The 24078-nt window shown below is 41.1% G+C and overlaps 2 protein-coding genes across 4 annotated transcripts in view; both read left to right on the forward strand.

Moving 5' to 3' along the window:
* The window catches only part of PIGX (phosphatidylinositol glycan anchor biosynthesis class X), a gene marked incomplete at its 5' end in the record, with an annotated part of 25162 nt that extends 9804 nt beyond the window's left edge, over window positions 1–15358 (forward strand). The window contains 4 exons of the mRNA XM_024241204.3: window positions 373–514; window positions 7185–7398; window positions 10362–10462; window positions 13112–15358. Of these exons, the coding sequence (XP_024096972.3) occupies window positions 373–514; window positions 7185–7398; window positions 10362–10462; window positions 13112–13255 (601 nt within the window). The remainder of the gene's footprint in view (window positions 1–372; window positions 515–7184; window positions 7399–10361; window positions 10463–13111) is intronic.
* The window catches only part of PAK2 (p21 (RAC1) activated kinase 2), a 109672-nt gene continuing 85995 nt past the window's right edge, over window positions 402–24078 (forward strand). For 2 of the 3 annotated variants that reach the window (XM_054551037.2, XM_054551038.2), the window contains exon 1: window positions 402–514. The gene's annotated coding sequence lies outside the window, so the exon portion shown is untranslated. Of the gene's footprint in view, window positions 515–10368; window positions 10463–24078 lie in introns of those variants that run through there. The other variant, XM_024241202.3, reaches the window with a different exon arrangement.

A 24078-nucleotide genomic window follows, 5' to 3' on the forward strand; every position in this document is an offset into this window, starting at 1 on the left:
CATGCCTGCCCTCTGGCCTATTTTTTTCTGTGTAAATATCCAGTTTTCAGTGCCATTTGTTGAAAAGACTATCCTTTCCCCGTTAAATTACATTGGTACCTTTATTGAAAATTGTGTGAATGTTATTGGATTCCATTCCTTTTCAGTGATCTTTGTCTATTTTTACAATAATGCTATAGTGGCTTATGACATGAATTATGAAAGATCTAATGGATGATTCTGACATGTTATAAATATTTCATTTGACCTTATAATCTACTTTTGGAAAATGAATTTTGAAATATAGTGTTTTCACTAATAGGAATACAGTGTTATGTTATCTCATTTGACAGTTGAATGAAGAGATTTACTTTAAATGTACTTGTCTTACAGAGACCTTTTAATCAAAGTGAAGTTTGGGGAAAGCATTGAGGACTTGCAGACCTGCCGACTCTTAATTAAACAGGACATTCCTGCGGGACTTTATGTGGATCCATATGAGTTGGCTTCATTACGAGAGAGAAACATAACAGAGGTACAGTTATTAGGGGATTTTTTGGGAGAGAAATTAATTTAGGGGTGCTATAGTTTGGATTAAGGAAAAATAGTAGGTTTTCTTTTCATTTTCTTAAAGTGTATAAAGTGACATTTTTAGAGGTAGAATGGGCATAGTCTTTGACAAGTGAGTGACTCTTGTCAGGAATAAGCCAACTAAACTGAGCTAGTTACATGCTTTTTAAGGTGGTTCATAGTTCAGTGACTAAGAAAATTATCTGTGTGTATGTGTATGTCTTGAGAAAATTAATGATGAATAAATAGTGCCTCAACAGTAACTTTGTTAATGAGAATGACATATACCCCCAACATCTGGGTAAGTTTGATATGTGAGGAGAAGAAACTAATATATAATAGATGTCTATATGCCAGATATCTTCATTTTCTTTTAAAAAGAAAGATCGTGTCCCACACCCTTTACATAAATTAATCTTTATAACAACCCTGGAGGTGGAATCTCCATTTTATATATAGGGAAACTGAGAGCTGGGTGCAGTGGCTCACGCCTGTAATCCCAGCACTTTGGGAGGCCAAGGCAGGCAGATTGCCTGAGCTTGGGAATTCGAAACCAGCCTGGGCAACATGGCGAAACCCCACTTCTACAAAAATACAAAAAATTAGCCAGGTGTGGTGGTGGGCGCCTGTAATCCCAGCTACTTGGGAGGCTGAGGCAGGAGAATCACTTGAACCTGGGAGGCGGAGGCTGCAGTGAGCCAAGATCGCATCATTGCACTCCAGCCTGGGTGACAGAATGAGACTTTGTCTCAAAAAAAAAAAGAAACTGAGGCACAAAGAGGCCAAGTAACTTATCCAAAATCATATAGGTAAATGGAAGAGCCAATAAATGGATCCAGGATTGTCTAGTTGCAATGTTGTTGCCCTTGCTGGACCTGAATCTTACCCCGTAGTTAGAAAAGTTTCCCCAACTTTAATAAGAATTCCTTGGGGGCACTTTTGTACAGATTATTGCCTTTCTGGGAAATCCTGATTCAGTAGGTCTAGATTGGGCCCCAAAATCTGGTTTGAAGAACCCAGACGATTTCTTTTTTCCTTTTTTTTTTTTTTAATTATTGTGGGTACGCAGTAGGTATATGTAACCCAGGTGATTTCTGTTAAGAAATTTTGGGAGACACTGTCTTAGTTGATAAGATTGTAATCTACTTACGAATTTTTAAAACTGTAAAATAGATGCATCTGTAGTTATTCATGATGGCAGCTTATTTCTAATTGTGGTTTAGGCCAGTTTCTTTACCCACTTATTTTATTTTAATTGTTTTTGAATAAGTAATTACATTCTCATGGGTTCATTGAGTAGATATAAAAAGGTATACAATGATAACATTCTGCCTGTGTCAGCCACCAGTCAGCAAGTGTGTTCTCAGTTTTTTGCATATGTATGACAGTTTACATACACATACAATTATGGAAGGACCTCATTTTTTTTTTAATTTAATTTTTTTTTTTTTTTGAGACAGAGTCTCTGTTGCCTAGGCTGGAGTGCGGTGGCACGATCTTGGCTCACTGCAACCTCTGCCTCCCAGGTTCAAGTGCTCCTGCCTCAGCCTCCCGAGTAGCTAGGATTACAGGTGCATTCCACCATGCCTGGCTAATTTTTGTATTTTTAGTAGAGGTGGGGTTTCACAGTGTTGGCCTGGCTGATCTCAAACTCCCGACCTCAGGTTATCTGCCCACTTTGGCCTCCCAAAGTGCTGAGATTACAGGCGTGAGCCCCCGGCCAGAAGGATCTCATTTATTTCTTTTCTTCAATGAATTATGAATTCTAAGTGAGGCTTTTCAAATTTAAAATAATAGATTTCAAATTTCAACACTGTTTTTGGCTTGTAAGGATATGGGTTGGAATCATATTTAAATCTACTTAATAAAATCACTTACCATGTTCTAAGAAAATGGAAGTTTTTTGGATGGGGGTTACCCAAAAATTCATACCTTTGGATGGGGATGAGATTTGGATGTTTGAAGGTTGACTGTTAGAAGAAAAGGGTACAGGTAGAGAGTGCCATTATAGATTGATTAACAAGTTTATCTTGATCTTGATTTTCTGCTTTCTAATCTTCTAATCTCTAACTATAAGCCTTGTAAGTGTATTTACTTCTTTATTTTGGAAACTTCTAGAAAAATAGATGTTACATTTGTGACGTTTAAATATATGGAATTTGATGCCTGACATATTAGATGCTGTTTCCTTCTGCCTAGTTGGGACTGTGGCCCAATTCCTTGTACAGAGAAACTTTGTTATGCTAAATGTTATTATATAATAAGTGTAACTGGGTAGAAGGAATTTATATGTAGGGACTGATTGATGCTTGTATACCTGGATTAATGTCTTGACTCTGCTGCAGGAAATAAAATTTTTCGCTGCAGCAAATGGAACTGTGGGCCCAAATTAAATGAGTGATGTGCCAGCAAAATGCTTTGTAAGGAGTTTGTGATGGTTTGTGAATAATTTGAAAATAAATGCAAGCCTTAAGTAGGTTCACCAAGGATAAGGCAGATCAAATAAACCTCATTTCACTTTTTTAGGTAGGGTTATTAAACATATTTTTTCATCAAAAGTCTCTTAGATTCTTTGAAAGCAGTATAATATTAGATTGAAACATATAAAATTGCTGTTTTGTGGGTCAAAATGGAAACACTTTTTGAAACTGTAAGTTTTACTCAAAGTATGTAGTATTAAGGCTTCTGCTTCTGGTCAAGTGGAGAGCAGGTAACAGATTTAGTCTCTCACTTGAAACAAGCAAGAAATAGACAAAATATGTGAAATAATGAAAAAAGTCATTGAATATCAGGCAATGAAGGGCAGAGATATCCGAGAGAAGGGAAATAAGGTGAGCCCTACTGTCATCCAGCTTATTTCCTTGAGAATACTTTCAGGCTTAATGCAGGGAGGAGAAACTCAAGCAGAGCCTAGTGGACTTTTTGAGTTGAGGAGATAAAGTGGAGATTCTGGGCAGGCCAAGGTCACTAGAATTCATAGGACAGTGTACCAGAGGGGAGAGAACTTCATAGAGGCAGAACTCCAGAAATAACAGAAGGTTCCTTTCAAGTATGTAGCTGAGTATTTATCAGTGTGTATATGTTAGGAAACTACCTGATGCCAGGGAAAGAACCATCTGACAAAACGAGCCGTAACAGTGTCTGGCACTCACACAGGGACAGGAGTAGTACCTCGTCTCAGCAACCAGACTGAGAAAAGCCTTATAATTTCTTGAACAATGGAAAAACAGAGAACTTTTACTCAGTAGCAGGGAATACTTAGCCACAAACTGAACATTGCTTTAGTCCTGCATAACAAATCTTAAAAACAAAACCTTAAAAAAAAACAAACTGTTTCTAAGTAACTTATCTGTATCCCAAAGCTCAAGAATATGTATAGGAATACAGACATATCCAGCAAGATCAAATTAGCAATTTCTTGACTCTAATAAGAAATTAGCAGCTAAGCAAGGATGGGGGGAAAAATGACCTATGATGAGGAGGTGAATCAATCAGTTAAAACCAATCCAGAATTGACCCAGATGTTAGAATTAACAGGCTATAGGCTGGGCTTGGTGGCTCACGCCTATAATCCCAGCACTTTGGGAGGCTGAGGCAGGTGGATCACTTGAGGTCAGGAGTTCGACACCAGCCTAGCCAATATGGTGAAACCCCATCTCTACTAAAAACCCAAAAATAAGCCGGGTGTGGTGGTGGGCACTTATAATCCTAGCTGCTTGGAGGCTGAGGCAGGAGAATCACTTGAATCTGGGAGGCAGTGGTTGCAGTGAGTTGAGATTGCACCATTGCACTCCAGCCTGGGCAACAAGAGCGAAATTCCAACTCCGTCTAAAAAAATAATAATAATTAACAGGCCCTTAAAACAGTTACTGTAACTGCATCCCATGTGTTCAGAATTTAACTAGAAACATGGAAGATATTTTTAAAAAGTCAGCATTGAACTTCTAAAGATTAAGACTGCTGTGTGTGAAATGAAAAATACACTGGATGAGTTAGTGGCAGATCAAATATTGCAGAAGAAAAGATGAATGAACTTGAAGATACTGCAATAGAAACTACCAAAAATGTAAAACAGATAAGAAACAGATTTACAAGGTGAACAGAGCATTAATGAACTGTGTAACAACTAAGTGGCTTGCCCTACATGTAACTGGAGTCCCCAAAGAGTAAATTGAGAGGCAGAGATGGAAAAAATATTTGAAGAAAAACTGGCTGAAAATTTTCTGAATTTAATGAAGACTGTAAACTCAAATATGTAAGATGCTAAAGTACAAGGAACATGAAGAAAACTATATCAAGGCACATGATAATCAAATAGCTTAAAACAATGATAAAGAAAATATTTAAAGTAGTAAGAGGAAAAAAGATGTTACATCCAGAGGAGTAAAGTTAATGATGACAGGTGGTAACTACATGGGTAAATATGTAAGACTTCCTTCCTTTCTTTTTTTTTTTTTACTATTTCAATCTCTTTACAAGATAATTGACAAAAATAATAACAATGTAGCATAGCATTGATACCATGTGTACAAATCAGATGTGTGACAGAAATATCACAAACGGCTGGGCTCAGTGACTCATACCTGTAATCCAAGTACTTTGGGAGGCCGAGGTGGGAAGATTGCTTGAGGCCAGGAGTTTGAACTAGCCCAGGCAACACAGTGAGACCCCATCTCTACCAAAAAGTTTAAAAATTAATTAACTGCCGGGCGTGGTGGCTCACACCTGTAATCCCAACACTTTGGGAGGCCAAGGCGGGAGGATCATGAGGTCAGGAGTTCAAGACCAGCCTGGCCAACATGGTGAAACCTCATCTCTACTAAAAATACAAAAAATTAGCCAGGCGTGGTGGCGTGTGTCTATAGTCTCAGCTACTTGGGAGGCTGAGGTGGAAGGATTGCTTGAGCCTGGATGGTTGACACTTCAGTGAGCTGTAATCACGCCACTGCACTCCAGCCAGGGTGACAGAGTGAGACCTTGTCTTAAAAAGAAAAAAGAAGAGGCTAGGTAAAAAAAAGAATAGGCAGCTCATGCCTATTATCCCAGCTCTTTGGGAGGATAAGGCAGGAGAATCGCTTGAGCTCAGGAGGTCAAGGCTGCAGTGCATGATGATTGTGCCACTGCACTCCAGCCTGGGTGACAGAGTGAGACTCCGTCTCAAAAAATAAAATAAAATAGTAGTACATATAAAGCATAGTGAGATAGTGAGATAAGGCTGCCAAAAAGCTAATGCAAGTTTTGCCTAAAGAAGATAATATTGCTACTATACTCTGAGTATTTCAAAGGCAGCTAATATAATGAATGATTTGGAAACCATGTCATGAGAACCCAGGAGAACTGTGAACATTTCCCTTGTCAGGAGGAGACTTCTTGGCGGCGGCTATGGTTGCCTTCTGATAATTGAAGGATTCCTAGTGGAACAAGGAACGAATTTATTGCGGACATTGTAAGCAAGAACAACTGGTAAATGTTATAGGCTAGTACATAAAGTTTCTACTCATGAAAAAGAAATAACCTTATAACAGTAGATAGATCGAGATGACTTATAGTAATGAGCTTCCTTCCAGTCACTGAAAGTATTCAAGCAGTGGCGGTATACCTGAAAAATACCTTTGTTGGGACAGTGGTTTAATTTTATTACTTCCAAAGTCCCTTATGACTCATGAGATGATATAATTCCTTGACTTTTGCCAGTGAGTTCTGTTCCTGCTGTGACTAACTGAAAAGGAGCAACATGTAAAGAAAACATAGCACTTGGTGTCACTGTCAGAGGAAAGTTAGGATGCTTGATGTGATGGGAAGGAGTTAATGCTGTTTGTTTCTCTGGGTTTTGCATGGACAATCTAAAGAGAAGTTGTGTGTGTGTGTGTACATCCATACATATACACATAGGTCACGTATATAATGCCTATGTGTGTATGTGGATATATGTGAGTGTGTGTACATAAATATGTATGTATATGTGGATATATGTGTAATAAATAAATATACATGTTATAACTTAGGTCTAATTTCTGCCACATGTACATTTTCACTTTTGGTGTAGAATACTATACTTTTCTATAAAATAGTTTTTACCATATTATTTTAAGAAATCATTTACTATTTTTTCCATTAACTGTTTATACCGTCTCTAGAAAGAGTGCTGACCTTTGCTTTGGCTTCCTGACCGCAGTGCTCTTACTCACTGCCATCTCACTTGCTTCTCTGAAGAACAGGAAATTGTCAGAATGATACCAATCATTTTAACTCAATACAGGTTTAACCTTCTGTCATAGTTTTTGTACTTACTGAATAATGCTATATTCACAAAATTTCTCTGTCTTAGGTACCTGTTTGTCACCTAAACAAAGACTAAGAAGAAAATATTACAGGAATAATTTTTATTATGGGTAAATTTGGTACCCTGGAATATAATTTCCCCAGTTTATTTTTAGTAAGCAGACTTTTATTAAGCATAAATTGGTCTTGTGTTTTTCTCCTTAAAATTGAGGATGGAAGGGGAATGGAAATTGTTTATGAAGGGGGCAAATTTGACCCTGCTATGTATCTGTATATAGTCTTCTGGTTTTAACTTTTTAAAAATCTTCCTCATTAATTTCTTCTTGATTAATATTTGTTTTCTTTTTGAACAGGCAGTGATGGTTTCAGAAAATTTTGATATAGAGGCCCCTAACTATTTGTCCAAGGAGTCTGAAGTTCTCATTTATGCCAGACGAGATTCACAGTGCATTGACTGTTTTCAAGCCTTTTTGCCTGTGCACTGCCGCTATCATCGGCCGCACAGTAAAGATGGAGAAGCCTCGATTGTGGTCAATAACCCAGATTTGTTGATGTTTTGTGACCAAGGTGAGGGCTGCAAGTGTTTTCTAAGGGTTGAAACATCAGAATAAAGGTATGGTGGCAAGTCTTCCTTCTGCTAGGGTGGCTGGCAAAGCTCTATTTCTTGACCTAGGTGGTAGTTGCAAGGGTATTTGCCTTATAGTAATCCACTAAACTATGTATTTGAGTAGATTTTTATGTGTGTGCCTTAATTTACAATCAAAAAGTTAAAAGAAAGAGAAACATGCATTTGCCATCCCTGTCCTTGACTGCGCTGCCCCAGCTGTCGCCTCCTTCCCTCTAAGACTAACCCACCATCCTGACTGCGCTGCCCCAACTGTTGTCTCCTTCCCTCTAAGACCACCCACCATCCTGACTGCGCTGCCCCAACTGTCGTCTCTTTCCCTCTAAGACTAACCCACCACCCTGACTTTTAAATACTTCCTTATGTTTCTTTATATGTTTATCATCCAGATGGGCATTCCAAGACACTATACCAAGACTAAGGTCTTGTCCGTTTATAAAAATCTGTTATTTCCATTAAGTCTCTTAATGTAGAGGTTTCTCTCTCTCCCTTTCCTTTCTTCAACACTGATCTGTTGAAAGAACCCGGGCCATTTGACCTGTAGAGTTGGTCATAGCTGGGGTTTTGCTAATTGGACTCGTGTTCCTCATACTTCTTTATTTACTGGAAATTGGCAGCTGGCTCCAGAAGAATGATCAGATTACGGTTTGATTCCTTTGACTAAACTATAGGTAGTGCTGTGTTCTCTTCTCAGTAGCCATTTAATATTAGTAGGCATATACTATGTGTTTCTTTTTGCAGCCATTGGTCCACATTGCCCCTCTGTTGCTTTTTGTTTCTTCTTATCAGTATTGCAGGACTCTGTGGCTTTTGATGTTTTGTTTCCACTTGTATGTATTTTGATGTTTGGGAAGATATTTTATCACTGGTTTTGTTGTAAATTTTGTCTGTGAGTTTTTTACTTTGCTGCATAATTGTCGTTTCTGTTTTTGTGTGGGAATTTGGGTAAATTGAAAAATTAGCTTTTGCTGCTGGGCGTGGTGGCTCACGCCTGTAATCCCAGCACTTTGGGAGGCCGAGGCGGGTGGATCATGAGGTCAGGAGTTCGAGACCAGCCTGACCCACATGGTGAAACCCCGTCTCTACCAAAAATACCAAAAATTAGCTGGGCGAGGTGGCGGGCGTATGTAATCCCAGCTACTTGGGAGGCGGAGGCGGGAGAATCACTTGAACCCAGGAGGCGGAGGTTGCAGTGAGCCAAGATTACACCACTGCACTGTAGCCTGGGTGACAGAGTGAGACTGCATCTCAAAAAATAAATAAATAAATAAATAAAAAAGCTTTTGCAGTTTGCAGTCTTCTCAACATGTTTGCTTTCTCTCTTATTTATTTTTTTTTTTTGAGGCGGAGTCTCGCTGTGTTGCCCAGGCTGGAGTGCAGTGGCGTGATCTCGGCTCACCACAGTCTCCACCTCTTCTGCCTCAGCGTCCTGAGTAGCTGGGACTACAGGCGTGTGCCACCATGCCTGGCCAGTTTTTGTATTTTTAGTAGAGACGGAGTTTCACTATGTTGGCCAGGCTAGTCTCGAACTCCTGACCTCATGATCCTCCCGCCTCGGCCTCCCAAAGTGCTGGGATTACAGGCGTGAGCCACAGCACCTGGCCAAGACATTTTCTTTAGTTTATGAAGCCCCTTTCAGTTTTTGGTTCTTTGTGTCTTCAAATTTGGGTTGATTTAGAAAGTTTATAAAAGTCAGTAGCACTGGGGCCAGGTGCAGTGTATCACACCTGTAATCCCAGCACTTTGGGAGGCCGAGGCAGGAGGATCAGTTGAAGTCAGGAGTTTGAAACCAGCCTAGACAACATGGTGAAATCCCATCTCTACTAAAAATATAAAAATTAGCCAGGTATGGTGGTATGTGCCTGTAATCCCAGCTACTCGGGAGGCTGAGGCACGGGAATCACTTCAACCTGGGAGGCAGAGGTTTCAGTGAGCTGAGATCGCGCCACTGCAGTCCAGCCTGGGAGATAGAGTGAGACTGTCTCAAAAAAAAAAAAAGTTAGTAGCACTGTTACTAAAAACCGACAGATGGGAAGTTTTTAATACTGCATTTGTTACCATCATACCTTTCATGATGAGAAAATTAAAAATGTTCAATTATATTACCTTTGTTCATCCAACCTTGTTTTCTGTTTCTATTAAAGGTACCTCTTAGCATAAATAAAGTTTGAAAAAGTTCCTCTCCTGAGAGAACTGGATTCTGGTATTCTGTCTTTTTATCTGAATGCTCTTTTATGGGTGTGTTTCATATGGAAATTTATCGAGTTTTGCACTTAACGATATGTTCACTTTTCTGAGTGATGCTTCAAAAAGAAGTTTACATTAAATTTTTAAGAGCAGCCCCAAATTTGAGTACAATGAGATTCATTAAGAAGTCATGTTCAGCCAGGCGTCGTGGCTCATGCCTGTAATCCTAGCACTTTGGGAAGCTGAGGCGGGTGGATCACAAGGTCAGGAGTTCAAGACCATCCTGGCCAAGATGGTGAAACCCGATCTCTACTAAAAATACAAAAATTAGCTGGGCACAATGGCAGGCACCTGTAATCCCAGCTACTCTGGAGGCTGAGGCAGGAGAATCTCTTGAACCCAGGAGGTGGAGGTTGCAGTGAGCCGAGATTGTACCACAGCACTCCAGCGTGGGTGACAGAGTGAGACTCCGTCTCAAAAAAAAAAAAAAAAAAAAAAGAAGTCATGTTCAACTTTTGCAATACTTTTGTAATTTTCTGATTTCTTAGGCATTCACATAAAAAAGGATGCTAAAATAACAGAATGTGATAGATGGGCCCAGATCATATACATAATGTATTAAAATGTTTGACAACTTCTATCTGTTGAGGTTTAATACAAGTATAGCTTTGAGTCCAAATACAGGTTTTCTGACATCATTTTCTACCACTTTTCTCAGAGTTCCCGATTTTGAAATGCTGGGCTCACTCAGAAGTGGCAGCCCCTTGTGCTTTGGAGAATGAGGATATCTGCCAATGGAACAAGATGAAGTATAAATCAGTAAGCTAATATTTTATGTTGTTTTTTAGATCATGTGCCTCATTTAAAGCTCTTTCTGTAATGTTTCTGCCACATTTAAGAGATTAGCATTTTTTTTTTTTTTTTTTTTTAGGCGGAGTCTCACTCTGTCACCCAGCCTGGAGTGCAGTGGCACAATCTTGGCTCACTGCAACCTCTGCCTACCAGGTTCAAGTGATTCTCCTGCCTCAGCCTCCCAAGTAGCTGGGATTCCAGATGCCCGCCACCACACCCAGCTACTTTTTGTATTTTTGGTAGAGGCAGGGTTTCACCCTGTTGGCCAGGCTGGTCTCAGACTCCTGACTTCAGGTGATCTGCCTATCTTGGCCTCCCAGAGTGCTGGGATTACAGGTGTGAGCCACCGTGCCCAGCTGGGATTAGCATTTTCTAATATAGAAAGCTGTTTTTTCTTACAGCAAAGGGTTACTACAAAGCACTGCTGTTTTTTGTTGGGGAACTTTCATTGAACATACAGTTGGGAAGATGGATGACTCTGCAATCTTATGCAGTGTAGAATTGTTTTTGAGTAGGTTGCCATTGCCATATGGTACCTGAAAATTTTTCTCAAACTCTAAAATACATCTGGAGACCTGCATTTGATTGATTATGTCAATGAAGAGTATGCTTAGTGTTTATGATTTATTGATTTAGCAAATTAGTGTGCATTGCTACAAGATAAGTAGTGACCCTTTTAAAACATTTTGAATTCAGTTGTCTTTATTTATTTATTTATTTTTTTGAGACAGAGTCTCGCTCTGTTGCCCAGGCTGGAGTGCAGTGGTGCAATCTCGGCTCACTGCAACCTCTGCCTCCCTGGTTCAATCAGTTCTCCAGTCTCAGCCTCCCGAGTAGCTGGGACTACAGGCGCCTGCCACCATGCCCAGCTAATTTTTGTATTTTTAGTAGCAACGGGGTTTCACCTTGTTGGTCAGGCTGGTCTCAAACTCCTGACCTCAGGTGATCCACCCCCGTCAGCCTCCCAAAGTGCTGGGATTACAGGCGTGAGCCACCACACCTGACCTCAGTTGTCTTTAAAATTCTGTAACTTGCCATAAGAGGTCATGATTTAACACTTTAAATATAGCTTTTAACTATATATATATATGTGTATGTGTGTATATATATATATATATATATATATATTTTTTTTTTTTTTTTTTTTTTGAGATAGAATCTCGCTCTGTTGCCCAGGCTGGAGTGCAGTGGCGCGATCTCGGCTCACCACAACCTCCGCCTCCTGGGTTCAAGTGATTCTCCTGCCTCAGCCTCCTGAGTAGCTGGGACTATAGGTGCATGCCACCACGCCCGGCTAATTTTTGTATTTTTAGTAGAGACAAGTTTTCACTATGTTGGCCAGGCTGGTCTCAAACTCCTGACCTCGTGATCCACCCGCCTCAGCCTCCCAAAGTGCTGGGATTACAGGCATGAGCCACCACACCCGGCCAACTTTATATATATTTCATCTTCATATATACCAGAAAAATAGGTGGCCATTACTAAGGTGGTATTCCATCCCAAGGATTGTTGATGATGTCATTTTTTGAATGATGGTTTTCAGATAGCACTTTGTTGCAGATTGGGTTGGTTACTTGTATTTTTTGAGGTGTGAAATCATAATTCAGGTATTTACAAAAAGAAAACAAAAAGTATTCCCAAGTTACCTACATTTTAATGTTTTTTAAAAGATATTTTTAAAGTATAAACTTTCCCAGTGTTTTTCATTGAACTCCTTTCTCTTCAAAACCAAATAGAAAATAGAAACTGAGTTGAATGTAGGAGTTTTTCCATTGCTAGTCATAGTAAAGGTCACATTCAGTTGTACAATATGTGAATAACAAGGCTTGAAAAGCCTCTGGGGAGAGAAAGGCAAATGGGAATGAAAGAATAATTTAGTTTTTTGTTGTTTTAATGTTTTTCCTCTAAGTCTTCAATTTAGAGGAATTCTGTATTCTAATTTGAAACATGGTAAGAGGAAGTAAATGTTTATATTGATTACAGAGGTGACACTGGGATATAGCTTTTCTTAAAATACTACACTTTATGTAAAAAGCAGAAAAATCAGAACTAATGAGATTTAACAAATTATTGTGGGAATTGAGTCTGATTCTGTAACATTAAATGAAATGTTAGATTCAAAAGTCATTCAAACCAATAATATTACATGTAGTGTAGCACTGGCTGAAATATATTTAAAAGAAAAAGGAAAGAAAAATATCCAATTAAAAATCAAAGAAATAGTGGTCTCACCTTATGACACGCATTTTATTTTACTATTTTTATTTATTTATTTATTTAATTTATTTGAGACGGAGTCTTCCTCTGTCTCCCAGGCTGGAGTACAGTGGCGTGATCTCAGCTCACTGCAAATCTCCACCTCCCGGGTTCAAGTGATTGTTCTGCCTTAGCCTCCCTAGTAGCTGGGACTATAGGCACCTGCCACCACACCTGGCTAATTTTTGTATTTTTAGTAGAGACGGTTTAGTAGAGATGTTGGCCAGGCTGGTTTCGAACTCCTGACCTCAAGCGATCTGCCCGCCTTGGCCTCCCGAAGTGCTGGGATTACAGGCATGAGCTACCACACCGGGCCCATGACATGCATTTTCAATGTCTAACTTCTCTCTCTCTCCATAGGTATATAAGAATGTGATTCTACAGGTTCCAGTGGGACTGACTGTACATACCTCTTTAGTATGTTCTGTGACTCTGCTCATTACAATCCTGTGCTCTACATTGATCCTTGCAGCAGTTTTCAAATATGGCCATTTTTCCCTATAGGTTTTATGTAGTTAAATGCTTCCTAGAAACCTAAATAAGATCTATTAATTTCTGACGAGAGGTGTTCTTCTAGAATTAATTACTTTTATCTTTTGTCTTCATTTGTGGCCAAAATTATGTTTACTAGAGGAAATTTGGGATCATTCTCAGCTAATTCCAAAATTTAGTGCTCTATTGCATGGATCCTTGGTAATCCTCAAGCATCAAATGCCATAAGAGGAAACTTAATTCTGCTAAATTAATGTTTATTTTGTGAGAAGTGACTTTATCTTCATTTGGGATAGAAAAATTATTTCTTTATGTAGTAGAGACAAATTATTCTAATTTTGCGAATACTTTCAATTTAAGCTACAAATTGAGAAAACCGTTATAAATATGAATAAAATAGGCCAGGCGCAGTGGCTCACACCTGTATTCCCAGCACTTTGGGAGGCCGAGGTGGGTGGATCACCAGAGGTCAAGAGTTTGAGACCAGCTTGGTGAAACCCTGTCTCTACTAAAAATACAAAAATTAGCTGGGGGTGGTGGGGGGCATCTGTAGTCCCAGCTAATTGGAAGGGTGAGGTTGGAGGATCGCTTGAACCTGGAAGGCGGAGGTTCCAGAGAGCCAAGATCGCACCACTGCACTCCAGCCTGGGTGACACAACGAGACCCTGTCTCCAAAGGAAAAAAAAAAAGAATAATAAAATAATTTGGATGAAAATCATGTTTATTTAAATAGTAATGTCATGAGACTATTAAAGATGTGCCAGAGCTTCAATGAAAATCATTAAAGTAGGACAGCTAAGAAATTAATATTAGTATCAAAATTATTGACAATCTTAATCTTAAATTATTGATTATTCCTTAACGCACTCCATTCTCCTTTTACATTTTATCATGTTTCTTTTGAATATATGAATTGGCAAAGGACTTGATGAAACTGAGTACTAAGATTTGGTACAGAGTATGTCAGGAAGACAACTCAGATTGCCATTTTAAATAAAGTTGTACATGAACAATAATTGGAATCATCAGGTAATTTTTTTAAACAAAGGTTCTTCATTTACTGTTATGATTGGAAAAAAATTAGAAAATAAAGTAAGTGCCATAGGCTAATTAAAAAATAAAACCTTGGCCAGGTGCGGTGGCTCACGCCTATAATCCCAGCACTTTGGGAGGCCAAGATGGGCAGATCACGAGGTCAAGAGACTGAGACCATCCTGGCTAACACGGTGAAACCCTGTCTCTACTAAAAATACAAAAAAATTAGCCGGGCGGGGTGGCGGGAGCCTGTAGTCCCAACTACTTGGGAGGCTGAGGCAGGAGAATGGCATGAACCCGGAAGGCAGAGCTTGCAGTGAGCCGAGATCGCGCCACTGCACTCCAGCCTGGGCGACAGAGTGAGACTCTGTCTCAAAAAAAAAAATAAATAAAAATAAGTAAATAAAACCTTAGGGCAAGCGTGTTTCAAAACAGAAGACATCAAACCAGGGTGTGCTGGCATTATTTGTTTTATGTAGAGTATTGAGATGTGATAAACCTTTGTATATGCCATCACTGCTCCATTTGCTAAAGTATTTTGGTGTTTTCATGGGACTACATCTTGTATAATTTGATACATACGACCTGAATAGTCATAACAGTTCTTTTTAAACGTGTATTTGAGACTTAAATATTGGAAAAGGCAACCGAGTGCCATAAAGCAGAAACAGTGACTTTTAAAATGACTAAAATTTCAACCCAGTATAGTTTCATACCTATTTCATGCTTTCTCGTAAGAAAGAATTTCATGTTTTAGAAACATTTCTTTCACTATGGGATTAATAATGTGATACTGAAATGGAATTATATGTCAGCTACAATTCAGGCATTGTTTTGGAATGTGGTTAGATTGACAGGCAACGTTTTGGAATATGGTTAGACGGGGAGGGAACACAGTACTGTTTAACATCTTAAGAGTATGTGGGGGTATGTGTATACAGAATGTTTTTGTTTTTGCTCATCACAACCAGGTTTCATCAGTATTTAAAATATTTAAGATTGTGGCTTGGAATGTGGTTCAGCCATTTTACTCACTTATACAAATATTCAGAAGTGTAATAAAAATGTGAATGAAGAAAACTTTGATAGAACTCTTCTTGCCTGGATAAATGGTTGCAGATGACATCACTTTTAGTATAACAGAACATTTCTGGTTTTGTTTGTATTATCTTGTAAACATGGCCAACATGGTGAAACCCCATCTCTACTAAAAATACAAAAAATTAGCCGGGAGTGGTGGCATGCGGCTGTAATCCCAGCTACTCGGGAGGCTGAGGCAGGAGAATCACTTGAACCCGGGAAGCAGAGGTTGCAGTGAGCCGAGATCGTGCCACTGCACCCCAGCCTGGGCGACAGAGTGAGACTCTGTCGCAAAAAAAAAAAAAAAAAAAAGAAAAGAAAAAGAAAAAGAAATATACCTTTTAAGGAGTTCCTTTAGTGTGTCTCTGTTGGTAGCTTGTTTATGTTTGATGATACATTTATTTCACCCTCACTCATCTGATGGATAATTTAGGTAGTTGTACACTTCTTTTTTTTTTTTTGAGACAGAGTCTTGCTCTGTCATCCAGGCTGGAGTGCAGTGGTGTGATCCCTGCTCACTGCAACCTCCGCTTCCTGGGTTCAAGTGATTCTCCTGCCTCAGCCTACCAAGTAGCTGGGACTACAGGCGCACACCACCACACCCTGCTATTTTTTATATTTTTAGCAGAGACAGGGTTTTGCCATTGTTGTCCAGGCTGGTCTTGAACTCCTGATCTCAGGTGATCCACCCACCTCAGCCTCCCAAAGTGCTAGGATTACAGGTGTGAGCCACTGTGCCCAGCTGGTAGCTGTACACTTCTAAGCTTGGTTATTTTCTCTTGGTACTTTGAAAATATACCATTATTGACCGGCACCCGTTTTGCTGTTGTGAAATCTGCTATGAATGTAATAGTTGTTTGTGCAGAATGTCTTTTCTCTCTGGTTGTTTTATCTCTGGTACTCTGCAGTATCATTTTCATGTGTTTGAAATTTCATTACTTACCCTGCTTGGTATTCAGTTTGCTTCCTGAATCTGAAGATTGTCTTTAATCAATTCCGGAAATTTTTCAGATATTATCTCATCATTATCTGCCTCTTTTGGTTTTTTTCTTTTCTCTCCTGGAATTCTCATTAGGAGTATGGTAGACCTTAACAATCTATCCCCATGTCTCTTAAGCTTGCTTTCATTTTTCCTGTCTCTAGGCTGTTCTCAGTAATTTCTTTTGATCTGTCTTCCAGTTTACTAATTTTCTCTTCAATTGTGTGTAATCTGCTATTTAACCAAACATTGGCTTTGGTTTCAATTATTCTTTGTTTCTAGAAATTCTACTTAATTCTTTTGTTGTTGTTGTTTTTGTTTTTGTTTTGAGACGGAGTTTTGCTCTTGTTGCCCAGGCTGGAGTGCAATGGCATGATCTTGGCTTACTGCAACCTCCACCTCCCAGGTTCAAGTGATTCTCCTGCCTCAGCCTCCTGAGTAGCTGGGACTACAGGTGCCCACCACCACGCCCAGCTAATTTTTGCATTTTTAGTAGAGACAGGGGGTTTCACCATGTTGGCCAGGCTGGTCTCGAACTCCTGACCTCAGGTGATCCGCCCACCTCGGCCTCCCAAACTGCTGGGATTACAGGCGTGAGCCACCGCGCCTGGCCTACTTATTTCATTTTCAAAGCTGTTTGGTCGTTAAAAAAAAAAAAAAGCATCTTGTTTCTTGCTCGTGTTTTCTAGCTCCTGTCTTACTTTCTTTAATCATTTAAATAGGCGTATTGTATATTCTGTAGCCATCAATTCCAGCAGCTAAAGTCTGTGGGTTTCATTATGTTCTTTGTAGTTTCTATTGATTCACTCATCGCTGCTTATTTCCTCAGGTGTATTGTATTTTGGGTGCTTATGTTTGGCTTTGGAAATCCTGTTTATCTCTGAAATCCTTTGAGAACCAGGTTGAGGGTACACCTGTGCAGTCAGGATTTGTATTTGTTTCTTCCAGGCCCCCCAGAACTCCAGCCTGGGACCACTTTCTTGACAAATTTGAACTTTAAAACCTTAGTGAGGGAAAATTCTAAAAGGTTATTAATTCTAAAAGGAAAATTTTCTTCTGCCCTGCAAGCCCACTGCAGGCCAAAGTAAACAAATGTCCTGTGTGTCTCCCTGGGCTAGTATAGGTTTTTTTTTTCCCAGTCTGTTCTTGGAGGGTATAGTGCTTTGAATTTCCAGTCCTATGCAGGCTCACAGTCCTGATTTCTTGTATAGGCCCAAGTCCTTGTCTTTAGTTTCCTGTGCACCTATTAAAACCCTAGAGATTTCTGAGATAGGTAGGTGCCCTCAGCACAACCATGGCTTCACTGCCCTGCTTACCACTCTGGTTTCCTGCCCCTTCTTCAGGTTGAGTGTGACATTTGGAAGACTGTCAGAAGCATTCGGTTTTCATTCTTGCAAGTTATGCCTTTGAAACGATGTCTTTTTTATCCAGTGTTTCTGCGTGTTTAAGAATCAGAGCATTTTTCAGGTTATCTCTTACTGTGCCATGTTGCTCCTTGATTCCTTTCTCTCTTGTACCCTCTGCATCAATTGAGTTTTTTGCTCTACATTGATAGAGAAGCACAATTCCTCTTTCTTTCCACTGCCTTCCTACTTTATTTGCCTTCTATTCTTGCATCTCTATACTCCATTATCCCCATTGCAATCTAGTGATCTTAAAGTGTAAGCCAGGTAACATCGCTTTCTTGCTTAAAAAAGCCTTTTAATGGTTTTTTGTAATATAGACTTTTTACCATGGCATTCAGGATCTTTCATGACCTGAATCTTGTCTGCTGTAGTGTTTTCTTAATAGTACCACCTTCTTGTTCTAGGCCCCAGCTACACAGGCCTTCTTAACCGACCGTAGCAAGCCCTTTTCTTTCTTCTCCTGCCTGTATTGCTTTTCTCTGGGTGCTTCTTATTACTGTCTCTTTCTGTTTTTGCCTTAAGTGTCACCTCTTTAACGAGGCCTTCTCCGACCACCCTATCCAAAGTAACCTCGCCAAGTTTTTTCTTATACCAGGTGTGACTACTTTAATTACTACGTCTTCATATAAGCGCCACAAAGGCTTGGTGAATCGTGTTCACCCTTGCATTTCTTTTGTGTTTTTTGTTTTGTTTTTGAGGCATGACGACTCTGTCATGCTGGAGTGCAGTGGCCCGATCTTGGCTCACTGCAACCTCCTCCTCCTGGGTTCAAACGATTCTCCTGCCCCAGCCTCCCGAGTAGCTGGGACTACAGATGCGTGCCACCATGGCCAGCTAATTTTTGTATTTTTAGTAGAAACGGAGTTTCATCGTGTTGGCCAGGCTGGTCTCGAACTCCTGACCTCAGGTGATCCGCCTGCCTCAGCCTCCCAAAGTGCTGGGATTACAGGCCTGAGCCACTGCACCTGGCCCACCCTTGTATTTCTGATGCTTAACAGCGTCTAGTCTATATCAGACACTCAAATATTTGTAGAATAAGTGAAACGTTGATGAACTCCTCCGTGGATAAAATAGGGAAGTCTTAATTTGCAAGGAGGTGGGATTTAATTTAGCAGCAAAATTTTAGTTAAGAATTTGTAAGCAAAAAAGCAAAATGGATAACAGATGAATTCCCAGAAACAAATGTCGCGGAGCAGATGTGTATAACAGCAATCGTCTGTCAGCGTCTTCCGTCGGCAGAAACCTGCTTGGAGACAATGCTGAATTAAATGAGGGACTGGCTGCTCCTCTCAATACAAAGACTACCAAAGGAATGAAAGCAACGTCTATCACCGAACTACTACTCCCAGCGGCCCCCGCGCGGGCCTGCCCATGGGAGGCGGCGCTCGTCTCCACCCCGGGGAGCTCCGGCTTCGGGGCGGGAGGGGTTCTGGGTTCTGGGTTCTGGCCCCGCCCCGCCCCGCTCCCCGCCGTCGCCCTCCCCCAGGGTTGTGGCCACGCGCAGCGGCGGCGGTTGTTCCGCTTCCCCTCCGGCCCGGGCCGTCGCCATTGCCGAAGGCTCCCTCCCCTCCCCTCCCTGGCTGCCGCAGGGCTCCGCCGCTGCTGGGCCTAGCGGTAGCAGCGGCTGCTCCGGCGCGGCGTCTCTTCCCGCCCCGCTTCCCCTTCCCTCCCCTCCCCTCCCCGCGCCGCGCGCTAGCCCGGGGCGGCTCCGCAGCCCGCCGGGAGCTCTGACCGAGGCGCCTCGCTGGGGCGGAGACCTTGCCTTGCCTGGGGTAAGTGCATACAGGCCGGCCGGCGCGTTACGCAGGCCGGCTCTCTTCCTCCTCCTCCCTTCTCCGCGGCCTGGCGGGCGGGAGCGGCCCGGGACGGCCGACCTGCCTCGCGCGGGGCCGGGGAGCCGCCACCTGCGTGCTGGGAGCCGCAGCTCCTGGGGCGGTGGCTCATTGTCTGCTCCCCAGGGCCGTTTTCTTCGCTGGCTTTAGCCCGAAGTGGGAAGCTTGCTGGGCTGCCGAGGTCTGACTCTTCCTGGACCTAGACCTGCCCTGAACCGCGCGGCACCACGGTCTCTGCTGACTCTCGGTCTTCCCTCCCCTCGCGTTTCACCCTCTTCCTTTGCTCCGTTTTCTTACAGCTGGACCAGACTCTCCGGTTTTGTTCCTTGATTTTTCCTCTCTTACTGATTCTCAGCCCCTGCTTGCTCGCTCTCTGTTCACCCCAGTTTCACTGCTCAGGAATATTGTCGCGAGTAGCTTGACTGTTTTCTCAGCTCCAGCCTGTAACCTCTTTTCCACATTCCACATTGGTAAAAACGTAGAGCGTCCCGGGCGCTTGAGGGCCACCGCTTACGAACGGAACTTTCGGAGCTTCTCCTCGCTCCTGTTTGAGCTTCAGCCTAGGGGTGAAATTTGCTTCTTTAGATAACTTAGGTGAAGTTAAGATTGGTTTTTCACCATGTTTGGCTTTCTTGGAAACACGCAAGCACAAACACAAAACGTTGCACAGATTTCTCTGTGGACTCAACCTTTTAACTAATTCTTTAAAGATAAGTCATCCAAGAACAGAAGCGTGTCATCGTCAGTGGGTGTGAGGTTGTACCCATCCTTGTATCTTAATTTTAATAGTACTACTCTCTGGGCAGTGTGAGCGTGATTTGTTTTCCCTTGATAAATAACGAACTCCGGTTGATATCATTATCTCACTTCTGCGTTACAGGTGATGTGTCCTTTCTTTGTTTTCTTTTTAAACCTTTATAAAAAGACAAAACGGTTAGGCCTAAAATTAGACTACGAAGAGCTGTGTTTTGGATCAAGGTTGTGCACGTCACGTTTTTTCCCCTGCTGTGTTCGACTCTTCCGCTCTTATAAGTAGGCAGGATATTGAAATGTACAAGAATTTGCTCTGGGGGTTTTGTTTTTGTAGGGTTGTCCAATAGAATAACACTCAATAAAGTTACGTTGGGATGAAGGCAGTGAATAGTAATTTTTATAGCAGGTTAAAACTTGTCAACTTTGCCAGAAGCTCTGTGGCTTCTGTAACCCACTCATGCTCGTGTATATGTGAAGAGCCTTTTTCATGTTCTGTTAGGAGTATGGATTTCAGGCAACTTTTTCACTCTGTCATCCTCGGCTATTAAATCTTTCGAGCTACTTATTAGCCAAGCACACTGATTGACACTTATTACGGAAAGTGAACCTGTAATAGATGTAGGTCTTAAACCAACTTTCCGATTTGGTAACAGAGGTTGACCTAAATTCAGTGTATTTTGTGTTTTCACTAAATAGCCCATTGTTACCTTTCCCTCCAGCAAGGCTCTGAAAAAAATGGCTCCAATACTCAGCTTCAATACTGTCATCATTTCTTAAATAGTATCAGTTGTCCTTAATGGGTGTTTTATTGGCCTGAGGGATTAAGGTGTAGAAAGGTTGGAGTTTTGTTGGAGTTTGAAACTTGCTCTGTAGATGTTGGCTTCTCTGCCAGTTTCTTCTAATCAGCAGATATTTCTATGAAGGAAGGGTTCCTGGGTATTTCACTTCCCTTAGGGCCTTGGTTTATGGTTTACTATCATTCAGAGAGAGATACTATTCTGGACTCCGTGCTATTTAATACTAACCTTGCAAACCCAAATTCAAAATTAAGTTTGTAGTTCGAGTATACAGGTGATAGGGCTCTCTGATCTTTATGATAGACAGGTTCCCAAGTAGATGCGGTTAACAATTAATATTTCTTTTTTTTTCTTTTCTTTTTTTTTTTTTTTTTTTTGATACGGAGTTTCAGTTGCCCAGGCTGGAGTGCAATGGTGCGATCACCGCAACCTCCGCCTCCTGGGTTCAAGCGATTCTTCTGTCTCAGCCCGCCGAGTAGCTGGGATTATAGGCACGCGCCACCACGCCCGGCTAATTTTGTATTTTTAGTAGAGATGGGGTTTCACCGTGTTGGTTAGGCTGGTCTCGAACTCCCGACCTCAGGTGATCTGCCCGCCTCAGCCTCCCAAAATGCTGGGATAGGCGTGAGCCACTGCACCCCACCAACAGTTTCTATTTCAATTATACTTTTTCAGAGAGACAACTTAGAATTTGTTCGGGTAGCTAGAGATAAACTTTCAATTACACTTTTCTAATATTTAAGAACTTCTTCAAGTAGCCAAGGATAAAATAAGTAGGAATTGTTAGATTTTTCCTATCTTTTATCTATCAAAATTGATTATTATTATAATAATATTGGAGTATATTTCTTTTGGCTTTCTGACTTTTACACTTTTGGTTAAAATTTGAAACTGGGTCTTCTTCCCCGGGCGCGGTGGCTCACGCCTGTAATCCCAGCACTTTGGGAGGCCGAGGCGGGCGGATCACGAGGTCAGGAGATCGAGACCATCCTGGCTAACACTGTGAAACCCCGTCTCTACTAAAAATACAATAAAAAATTAGCCTGGCGTGGTGGCGGGCGCCTGTGGTCCCAGCTACTCGGGAGGCTGAGGCAGGAGAATGGCGTGAACCCGGGTGGAGCTTGCAGTGAGCCGAGATCGCGCCACTGCACTCCAGCCTGGGCGACAGAGCGAGACTCCGTCTCATTAAAAAAAAAAGAAAAAGAAACTGGGTCATCTTCAAGACTTTCAGTCGTAAAGGTTTTGATCAGTTTGTTGTAAGAGTTGAATTTCCAGACTAATCAGAGGGAGGATGTTAATTGCAAATTTTGTGTCCAAGCTCTTCCTAGTATCCTTTTTGTGCCTTAACAGAGCAGAATAGGAAAGGAAAAAAAACCCTCATTGCCCCCAAAAAACAAAATACTGGTTGTTTTCTTCTGTAATCAGAGTTGAGTTTCATCACTTCTTCCCTTCTAGGGTCACCTGCCTGGTTAAGGGTAGTCAGTCTGAACATTCATTCAGGATTTCAGTGTTCCAGCCTAGTATCTCTGAGTTTCTTTAGTACTTACTCCATGTATCCCATGTGGTTAGGAGCTAGAGTCCTGCGTTTGAATTCTTGATGTTACTTTACCCTGGGCAAGATATACATTCTTTTCAAGACTTGCTTTTCTCACCTGTAAGATCGGGATAATAATAATAATACCAATTTCATAGGGATATTTAGATCAAATGAGGGAATGCAGGTAAAGTATTCTGTAATTATAGTTCTTAATAAACGTTAGTTAATAGTCTGTTCTTATATGCTGTAGAGTTGATACTCCTAAACTTAGATTTAAAACTGCCTTCTAGGCCGGGTGCGTTGGCTCACACCTGTAATCACAACACATTTAGGAGGCTGAGGCGGGCCGATCACTTGAGGTCAGGAGTTCAAGACCAGCCTGGCCAACATGGTGAAACCTATATTCTCTACTATTCTTTAGTAGAGAATTTAGTATTCTCTACTAAAAATAAAAATATTAGCTGGGCGTGGTGGCGGGTGCCTGTAATCCCAGCTACTTGGGAGGCTGAGGCAGGAGAATTGCTTGAACCCAGGAGGCAGAGGCTGCAGTGAGCTGAGATTGCACCACTGCACTTCAGCCTGGGTGACAGAGTGAGACTCCATCTCAAAAACAAACAAACAAAAAACTGCCTTCTAAAAGAACGAAGTTTCTGAGACCATAACAAAATAATAATTACTTTTGGGTGAATAAAATATAATTTTTCAGGAGAAAAAATATAAAATAGTTTCACCACTGAAATAAAACATAGGGTTTTTTAACACAAATTTCTCAGATTTAAAAATGTGCATATTTCCTGTATAAAAGTTGAAGAGTGGGCAGTGGCTGGTGGTGCCTGTAGTCCTAGCTCCTTGGGAGGCTGAGGATCCTTTGAGTCCAGGAATTTGAGGTCAGCCAGGACAACACAGGGGGACCCATCTCTTAAATGAGACAAAAATAAAAGTAGAAAAAATATTAAATAAGAAATTTGGAAAGTAGTAAAAACTTTTAAGACAAAATTACCTTAGTCTCAGCTGGCAGAGAGAACCATTGTAACAAACTGGAACAGTGGTTTTGTTCCTTATTTTAAATTTAAATTCTGAAAGCAGTACATGCTTATTATAAAAGGTTCAAACAAGTCAATTAAATATTTAAAGAGTGAAAATTCTTTGGGAGACTGAGGCAGGAGGATCGCCTGAGCTCAGGAGTTGGAGGTATAGTGAGCTATGATTGCACCATTGCATTCCAGCCTGGGTGACAGAGCAAAGACCCTGTCTTATAAAATTCTTAAAAAGTGAAAATTACTTTCTTTTTAGTCCCATTCCTTAGAAGTACCTACCCGCTGTTAATAGTTTTACTTACTGAGTTAGAAATAAGTACCTTTTGTGTGTCGGATACTTTTTATGTTGATTTTAAAATAAAAAATCTGATCATTAAGT

Source organism: Pongo abelii, chromosome 2, assembly GCF_028885655.2.
Source record: "Pongo abelii isolate AG06213 chromosome 2, NHGRI_mPonAbe1-v2.0_pri, whole genome shotgun sequence".
Classification (NCBI taxonomy): domain Eukaryota; kingdom Metazoa; phylum Chordata; class Mammalia; order Primates; family Hominidae; genus Pongo; species Pongo abelii.